Source organism: Electrona antarctica (assembly GCF_951216825.1).
Source record: "Electrona antarctica genome assembly, chromosome: 7".
Lineage (NCBI taxonomy): Eukaryota > Metazoa > Chordata > Actinopteri > Myctophiformes > Myctophidae > Electrona > Electrona antarctica.
The window spans coordinates 39,356,581-39,366,701 of record NC_136812.1 but is presented as its reverse complement, the minus strand read 5'-3'; the positions used below and the strand labels follow the sequence as shown (position 1 = coordinate 39,366,701).

The window sequence follows — 10,121 nt, the reverse complement described above, 5'->3', positions numbered from 1 at the left end:
TATTTATAGGAAGAAAAAAGAAGAAACTTAACATCATTTAGGAATGCAAACACGTATTTTTTTTTTCATTGATAAAACGACACAGCAAAATGATATATCTTTTTCTACACTTCAGTCTAAAACAGAATGAATAATGTAGATGAGAGATTAAGAAAGACATTAGGGCAATGAGAGGAGGGGAAAGACATCTTATTTTAAATGAGTTTGTTTAGCTTCTTGGAGTGATTGACGTATGTCTAGCACAGCTAAATATATCATGCTACATGAAAAGAGGAGCTGTGAATAACCAATGGGGGTCATTCATAATCTCAAAGATCATAACTCCTCATTCATTACTTTCATTGTGTACATTTATATGCACACTATAACCCGATTACTGTGAATAACCAGATTAATACGGTTGGATTAAAGGGTCTACATAGTTCACAGTAACTCGATTAACACTCATTCATCAATTTATTGTTAAATGAATTGTTCATTCATGTTTGCGTAGAGTTTTGATGCATAAATCGAAACTGAAATAATTCAGACTTAAGTTATACACATAGCTACTACAGTAAATCCGAAGAAGAAATTTAGATCTGTTAATCGGGTTGTGTTTTTGGCAGATTTTGACCTTAACCTGACAAAGATAACCCGGTTAAGGTGTAATCATCCAATTATTAGTGTGCATGTAAACATACTGACTGTGTTACTATCCTACACATTTAAATAAGACGGCCCCCCACGTAATTGCTTTGACTTGCATTGTTTCCTGATCAACATCAAGTACAGATCAATATCAACACAGGAAAGGAGAACTCTGTGGAGAGGTAAGTGACTCAAAAGAGTATTGCGATGCATCCCAAGGGAGCTGCACAACAAAGCCTGGAGTCGGGCCCAGAGAGTCGAGCCCCGCTCCGGCCCCGCTTTCATGTCTCAGTGTAGACGGACGAGATGTGACTCAGGCTGCGCTCGAAGCTGCCCACCTGGAAGAAGATGCTTTCCTCTGGGCTGGAGGAGAACTGGCAACCCGCACCCCCCTGGAGGTCCTGGGACAAGCTGAAGCCTTAAGGAGACCCAATACAACCGTTTATGTAACATAAAAACGTTTACAAATCTGCAACGTAAAGTGTTATTGGACAATAATGAGGAAATCTGTTGCACTGTAGGCTATACATTCCAAAATGGAAGAATATTACATTACATACTCCACCCTTTATTGTCACTTGATTTTTTTTAAATGATTATTATTATTTTACAATTCACAATTTGTCTTCTTTAATATAACCAGTAACAAAATAAATAGTTGATATTAGCAGCAGAAGAGACGGGAGATTATTATAATATTTAGGCGCTGTGTATCATTGCATGTGTTTGGACTCCTATCAATAATGCTAATAATGAAGTGGATGTCAGCAAATGGCCTCACCAGCAGTGGAGCCACCATTGCTAGTGGACATGTGGAAGCCGTTGTGCTGATGGGACGTGTAGGCGTGGCCATCAGCTGGGACGTGGACGCCACTGACCGTCTGCTCCATTCTGTAGGACGACGAGTCTCCGAAATGGAAGCAGCTCTGAAAACTGCCCTGGTAGTCTTAGAGAAGACAGAGATGTGGTGAGGAGACGGGGGCGTGGGGGGAGAAAATAAGTAAAAAATCAAACTTGACAGATCGAGTGTCACACTGTAAAATCCTGGGTGTTCATTTACACTCAGAGTTTAATTAACACCCATGGGGTTTACTGTGGACCAGAGACTATACGGCCGGTTGTGTTTCCAAGGTCAACGGCCCTCACGTCCGGTTTTGAGGGTTTTATGCAGGTTTTAACGTTATGACAATGCGATATTTGTGCTTAGGCTCAATGCTGCCAGTCCCGCAGTTTGTAAAATCCCCCCCCCCCCCTCCTCCTCCTCCTCTGTTTGTACTCAGGGACGACCGCAGGAGTCACGATAATGTGAAAGCAACCCTTTCTGCAGCGCTTTTACGCAACTCCCAGACCACAGCGTGGTTTGAGAGACGTCCATGCGTAGATCTTTAACAGGGAAAACAGTGTTTAAGGCATTAGGAAACGGCTCAAGAGTGACAGCCGAGCCTGCCATGTTAGGGCACTGAGAGACAGCTGACTACATGAGCCAGCGTTTTGTTGGCCTAATTCAGAGCAGGGAAAAGGCTTCCGGCGTGCGGTTGTTCCCCACTCTGTCTCCATGCTCTGCCTGTAATCTCTCCCTCTGTGCTGAAAACGCTCTGACAGAGCCACAGGGCAACATCGACGTTCTGAGAGACAACTTCCTCTCCTTGCGTCCTTTGATGTGGGCCTGGTGGTCCGGTGATGGTTTGAAAAGAATGACACTGGGGATTGTTCATGGACTTGTGCTTTATGCGTTCAAATTATACATTTGTTTTATGGAACACCAAGCACTTCAAACATATTCTCGTCATTCATTCAAGGTAGGCAGGTTTTACATCTGAATGTCACATGAGAAGTAATCTACATTTATGACATACAGTATATAAATTGCAATACAGTATATTACATTTGAATATATCATTTTGTCATTTGGATGAGTTAGGGGTCCAATGTATTGTTGTTGTTTCAGGAGTTGAACTTGCAACCTCTGGGTATGGGATGGTCTCTATAAAGCTGTCAGTACTGAATCAACGGTTGTGCATCCATCACTTCCAATTAGGATAGTGGCTCAACTCTTAAGGCTTCCTCCCTGAAGCCTTTCCTCTTAGATGATTATTGTAGGATTTCTGGAATAATATCAGTGCAGCTACTTCTTTTAAGTCCCTCTGGATGAGCTTAAAGGGGAACCTTTTTGCACCCAAATCCCATTTTAATTGAAGTTCAGGGGCATAATAAACAAGCTTTTGGAGTGTGTGTTCTTCATTTATTTATTTTATTTTCGAACTACAGGAAATAACTGAGATGCAAATATATTACTGTATGTCTCTAACTTCATTAAAATGGGATTTGTATAAAATTTGTGAAGTGCCCATTTAAGTTAAAAAAATGGTGATACAATATCTCCAACAGACATTTATACTCTTTAATTAGTCTTTAACTGTCCTCTACGCAGTATGTATACACTGTCTAGAAGTCTATCCACCAGAGGGTGTGGAAACACAAACTCAACTACACCTATAGTCTGCCTAGTTTGAGGACTGGAACATCCTAAACAAAGCAATGTGTTTTGCCTTTTATTTTTGACCAAGTCAACTAAGTCAACTATGGGGCCATTTCCCCAGTACCACAACTACGGAGATTTTTGGAGGGTGCATGGTTTACCTGTAAAACAAACAAACAAAAAGATGTCAAATATGTTACCTTCATTGGCAGTCTGATGGTGGTGGTAGTGAGAGTAGGGTTTGTGTTGAGGATGGACATGTTTCTCCAGAAGAGGAGGAGGAGTCCCAGTCACCCTAGAGGACAGGACAAATGAGATAAGGAAAAAATAACTTTTTTTTTAAGTAAGAAAGATTAAACATTAATTCATCTGTGATGGATTCAGAAACAAAAGTGGAAAGAACAATGAGTGGGTGTACATATTGAAGTAGTCTTGCATTGCCAGGTGATCAGAGATCGCCACTACCGATTATGTCTAGTGACATCTAAATCTAAATTCAGTGGATGCTAACAAACTTATGCCTATACTGCTTTGAAAATAAATATCGTCTCAATATGAAGGACCACCATTAAGTCTTAGCATTAGCATTTCTTTCCAGCAACAAACATTTTTGAGCAACAGTTGAGCAAAGCATTTAGAGACCGGTTTGCGAGTGTCGAATTTAAGGCACATTCCCACATTGGTATCATTCTCTTAATATGTTAAGTTAGGGACATCTCAATCAAAGTGGACAGACTAACCACACGATCTGGCAAACCCGGCGGATTTGCAGTCGGTTCTTACACAGAACATGCAGGCCAGTGGTGTGCTGTATGCACTATGGAAACTTCAGCTCCCCACACATAATCATCCTCCTACCACATATTATGATCCTACGTCAACAAACACCAATGCATGCAGGCGAGTGAAACCACCCCCCACACCATTTGAGAAATTCCATGCTTTGTGGCCCGAGGAGCCGAAAGCACATCATGTTTACATTGATGACTATTAAAGAAGTGATATTAGCATGACATGTTTGTGAGTTTACTGGACTCTGATGGCCCAGAGAACAACAACTTGAGGATTCCTTGTAGCGTGTTTTTGGATCCTGATTACATAAATGAGGCTTTGTCTGCGCTATTGGACCCAGCTGTGACAAAATTCATTTTTACAGATGCTGCGGCATGCAGTATATCTCCAAGAATGATCTATTGTGTCAGCTTCTCAGTTAAATAGAGTCTGTTGCATTGCCTGCTTTTGCATCCAATCATCAAAGCGTTACACTTTGTGTTGAGTGAATCACATTTCAGAGAGGAGGGGAAAAAAGCATGTCAGCTAATTTGCTTTTTAAAACAAAGGTTATAACTAACAGATGGTAATTTCAACATTTAGAATCATGGGCCAATGCTGGGTTACTTTCAAAAATCAACTAAATTAACTGAGTAGTAAGCAGTGTGTTTTGCCCTGTACTGCAGGATAGGAGAGCAGGTTGTCTATAACATTACAAATCCTTGGATAGGAATAATTATATCGACTCCAATGTTTTACAATCTGGATGTCATCCATCGAAGAATAAAAAATGATATCTGAGAATAACAACGATACTATTCACTCAGAGACAAGCATGAACATCAAGGGAATCGCAAACCCTTGGCTGAATCACGCTGCACATTATACGAGGCATTCAACTATAATCGTATTAAAGTTCGCTCAACATTTTCACATATACAAATGTTACTAAACAGTAAGATTGCATATGTACACGTACACATATCTGACACGATATGTTACCAAACACCTGAATCCTCAGTGAAAGTAAACAAGAAAATGAAAATGTCACGTTTCTTTCAGGCCTGTATACTTCACATTAACTTAACGAAACAGCAACTCGGTCCAAATCCCTACAGATAGCCAACAGATCTGTCTTTAAAAGCGAGCCGGCCAATCACCTCCCCAGATATTCAACAGCTACTTAGTACTCTCTTATGACTACATATCAGGAATGCCAACACATAAACTGCTGCTGTGTAACTATGTGCTGCTGCTGTGCTGTGGAAGCATATGGTTTGCGCTAAGCGCTATACGAATGTGATGACAGAGTGTTGCTGGAGGGAGCTGAGCCCTCAGATGACTGCTCATTTCTGGCCTGGCTGGATCTGGAGCCTGCTATATGACTTAGCTGTCCACCAATGAGAGAGAGCCTATAGCTCCATGTATGACCTGACCTGCCACCTAGCACTCAGTGGTTGGCTGGCTGTACCTTCATATACAGCACAGCCGCAGAGTGGTTGGTGAAGACAGATTTTGGACAAAATACAAGAATTTGCATCTGGTGGTCCTAATAGTACCTTATTTGAGTGGCCAATTTTTTGTAATAGATTTTTCACATGATACACAAGGTGGTTAACACGTTGAGGACCTATTTAATCCATTAATAAAATGTGCCCATCATTTATAGCGCCCGGACCACTTTTAACGGGGGACCGGAAGTTGTTGTGAATGTCTGTGTAGCAGCTAACAATAGCCACACCACTCTAGAGTCGATCGACAACAACGGGAGGTAAGAATAAATCTATCGTGACTAGCGACTGGACGCCGTCTAACACAGGATATTTTTTCATAATTAGAAGGGATGATTTAGATCGCGAGTTATGAACGTTTTAAGATTTTCGATTTCGTCCGCTAAACAGGCAGGGAACATTTTCGATGACGTGTCACTGTTGTGCAACACCGAGGATTGGGCAACAAGCGCTCCTAGGCTGTGGAGCGATGCGACCGGTTTTGATATCATTAATCTCCGTCCCATTTATCAATCTCCGTCCTGGGCAACTGACCATGAACTTGAACTTGACGGTGATCTCCGTCTGGGGCCCTTAAACTGTTAAAGAGAAAAAAACATTCTGGTGTTGATGTGACAGAATTGTTTTAAGTTAATGTATCTGCGAGAAGACACATTTAATTTACGTGTTGTTTTGTAGAACACACGACTACCTCTTAGACTTAGAGGAATCATTGTCAAGGAGTGTCATATGTGTAGCGCCTCATGTTCACCTCAGTACTGGACAAGCTAGCCATTAGCAAGCGTGGCTAATCCATGGGTTGGCACGGGCCCAGCATGCGGCCATGTGTTTCTGTGGAGAGCGGCACTCCCCCGGGAGCTGCTGTCAGCACAAACTCAGGAAACAGTTATACTGTTCATATTTTTACAAGCAGCCTCTATGTGCAGCTAAAGTGAATCATAAGCTAATCACTGCCAGCTGCCTCTGCCCCCTCCCTCTCTACCTCTCCCTACCTACCCTCTCCCTCTCTCTCTCTCTCTCTCTCTCTCTCTCTCTCTCTCTGAGATGTTACTATAGTTACTCAGGTTCAAGGTATGAGGAGAATCTTTCATATGTCCAGTAAATCTCTCCCCTGGTATTTTCCTTCTATGATCGTCCTTTGCATCTCTCCTTCATTGCCCCCCAACTTCAGTCCCTAGCCCTGTCCTTAACCCTATAACTTTTTTGCTTTGAGAAAGTGGTTTAACCTTTGGCCTCTAATACATAGGGATTGAGTTGGGGGAGATGTCAGGATAAGGGCTTAGGAGCAACAGGATGAGTTTTGAAAAGACTCAAGGGTCAAGTGTTTGGGGGGACCTCATTGCCTAATACATGGACACAGAGCTAGGTGGAAACAATGAGGCTATTCCAATGACAGGCAGAGTTTTTAATGGATTGACAGGTAGTTGGGGGACCCAACTCGAGATGTTTCTTTTTCTTTCTTTCTCACTGGCAGTGGTATAATGGAAAAGAGTCCATTCATTCTGACTCAGTTCACTTAAATTTAAGACAATATGACTCAATGAATATGACTACTATGGGAAAGTTTGGATAATTCTTGGAATGTGATTCGACTCAGCAGATGAAGTTCATGACTGAAGCTTGGCTTCAGAACCCTTACAGCAGATAAAGGGGATCAACAGTAGACATTCCGACCTGAACGGCCTTATGCAGCCCTTAGGCCACAAGCAGCCCAGCCAAAGCGACTGGAATTCCTGTAACACAAATGGTACATTGGACATGGAAGTCATCCGTACATGTCTGCAAGGACCTGTGACCAGAGTTTCACACCGGAGGATTCAACAGCAGGTGACGTAATGGTGGAGCTTTGGCTCTATATGAGCACATGGATGAGCAGATGGAAAAGAGAGCTGAAGGTTGAAGATTCATGAGCATCACTGCGCCGCTCCTCGTTCGTCTTCCCTCACCTGCCCGTGCTGTCCCACCAGGGATAAGACCCTCTCTTCCACCGGCCCTCGATCTGCTCCCCGCAAACACCCACCCCTACCTCTCTCATCTTCCAGTCTGTATAGCCCGTCCATTAAGCCCCTCTGATGGATGGCAGGAGTGTCTTTGGCGTGGGTCGGTGGGAACACTTCTGGTTCTGGTTAGCGAGCTAAAGCCGCGCTTGAGAGACAGGCCGCGGAGCTAAGGTTAAGGCTAAGCCAACCCCCGCAGGCCCATGCATGAACAGCTCAGCCAGGGACGGCGCTATTTTGGGGGCCCTTAGAAGCTCTCCCTAAGTCCCGGACAGATAGCCGCTCAAAACACGGTGGAGCCATCCTTAATCATCGTCTTTATTTAGGAATTTTGACTATGAAATCGCCTGAAACCTTTATCTGTGTTAATAATCGTTTATATAGAGAAGTTAATTGAAGGCTATATATGTTTTTAACCACAACATGACTGGCCAACCACTTTTACTGCCGTGGGCCGGCTGACTGAATAACACGGAATGTTTTTGTTTGACTTGTGAAGACTGACACTGGTTTACTGGATCGTTGGAGAATGATAATGGCTGGAAGAAAGACAGTGTGGGGTTACGGCCCGTGAATGTCCCCCTTCAGAGCAGTATCTCTTAATGTAGCTCTGTGCTGTCTCTGCAGCCACTCTAATTCAATTAGCCTGTGTCAATCATAGCCAAGGTATCAAACCACCTCAGACTAATATTTGCAGAGGGTTTCTAATATCAATATGCAGGAAAAAGGCGCAGTGGACTCTCCCTTCTGCAATTATATAACCACACACGGGCTGAGGCAGTGAATGACAACATTTACCACCCATCTGTCCATGAGCCCTGGCCGCCATGGTTGAACAGCCTCGTCTGTGAGAGAGGCCCCAAGCATCTAGTACGACCTACGCACGCACACACACACACACACATACACGCACGCACACACGCACACATACACACACGCATGGACGCACGCACGCACACACATACACGCACGCACGCGCACACACACACATACACACACGCATGGACGCACACACACACTCACACACACTCACACACACACGCACACACACACTCTCTCACACACACACACACACACAAACACGTGCCTCGCTGATCGCCAAATGTATTTTAACTGGCATATTTTAATATTAGCTTCAGAAAAATGACACTGGTATTTACAAAGTAAAAGTAGTCTAAATGGCCCATTTGAGCCAGGGTAAACACATTTAGCTATGAGGTCACAGGGTGCCGCGCTAGAGGCAAGTTGGTTAGATAATTTTGTCAAAATGTTTAATGTCCCGCTAAACCGTTTGGGAAAAACAAGTGCGGCACTCATATTGACTTTGGCAGCAGCCTGTATACTCAGGGCTTTAAACATGTAAATCAAATGCTCCATCTTCAGGCAAATGTAAGTAGACATTTCATACCAAGCTTGTTGTAGGTCCTGGCATGACTCTCTATTCTCACTAACCCCTCCGCCCACCCACCCCCCTTTTTTGTGATGAACAGATTGTGTTCAGACAGAGTGTTTGTGTGTGTGTGTGTGTGTGTGTGTGTGTGTGTGTGTGTGTGTGTGTGTGTGTGTGTGTGTGTGTGTGTGTGTGTGTGTGTGTGTGTGTGTGTGTACTGTATGTGTGTGACTGTGTGTGAGCGCGTGTGCACGTGTGCGTGCATGCGTGCGTGCAATGCGTGTGTGTGTGTGTTTGCTCTTATATAGATTTTGGAATGGCCATTCCGCCGGGCTGCCACAGTCAAGCGTCAGTAAAGAAAGGAGAGAGAGAGCAACCACCCCACCCCCACCACCTCATACCAATGCCCAGACTGCACAGACGTGTGTGGTTCCAGAATTGGACTTTTCAGTCATCTGAGGACCCACAGCCCAGGAGGACCATCATACTCAACCCCGAGTGATCGCCAATGATGAGTGTGTCCAACACTCTACCCAAAACCCAAACCCTAAACCTAACCTCACAGGAAGCCACGAGTTCGTTTTAACCTGCCACGCATGTCGGGAGACACAGGTTACTTTTAACCTGCCACGGGTTACTTTTAACCTGCCACGCATGTCGGGAGACACAGGTTACTTTTAACCTGCCACGGGTTACTTTTAACCTGCCACGCATGTCGGGAGACACAGGTTACTTTTAACCTGCCACAGGTTACTTTTAACCTGCCACGCATGTCGGGAGCCACGGGTTACTTTTAACCTGTCACAGGTTAGTTTTAACCTGCCTCGGGTTAGTTTTAACCTGCCTCTGGTTAGTTTTAACCTGCCTCGGGTTAGTTTTAACCTGCCTCGGGTTAGTTTTAACCTGCCATGGGTTAGTTTTAACCTGCCATGGGTTAGTTTTAACCTGACATGGGTTAGTTTTAACCTGCCTCGGGTTAGTTTTAACCTGCCATGGGTTAGTTTTAACCTGCCTCGGGTTAGTTTTAACCTGCCATGGGTTAGTTTTAACCTGCCATGGGTTAGTTTTAACCTGCCATGGGTTAGTTTTAACCTGCCTCGGGTTAGTTTTAACCTGCCTCGGGTTAGTTTTAACCTGCCTCGGGTTAGTTTTAACCTGCCTCGGGTTAGTTTTAACCTGCCATGGGTTAGTTTTAACCTGCCTCGGGTTAGTTTTAACCTGCCATGGGTTAGTTTTAACCTGCCTCGGGTTAGTTTTAACCTGCCTCGGGTTAGTTTTAACCTGCCTCGGGTTAGTTTTAACCTGCCTCGGGTTAGTTTTAACCTGCCATGGGTTAGTTTTAA

At 43.9% G+C, this 10,121-nt stretch overlaps 1 protein-coding gene across 1 annotated transcript in view; it reads right to left on the bottom strand.

Moving 5' to 3' along the window:
* Positions 1–24: 24 nt before the first annotated feature.
* glis1b (GLIS family zinc finger 1b) overlaps positions 25–10,121 on the bottom strand; it is a 112,818-nt gene continuing 102,721 nt past the window's right edge. The window contains 3 exon segments of the mRNA XM_079505511.1: positions 25–1,048; positions 1,412–1,576; positions 3,310–3,404. Coding sequence (XP_079361637.1) covers positions 912–1,048; positions 1,412–1,576; positions 3,310–3,404 — 397 coding nt within the window. The 3' untranslated portion in view covers positions 25–911.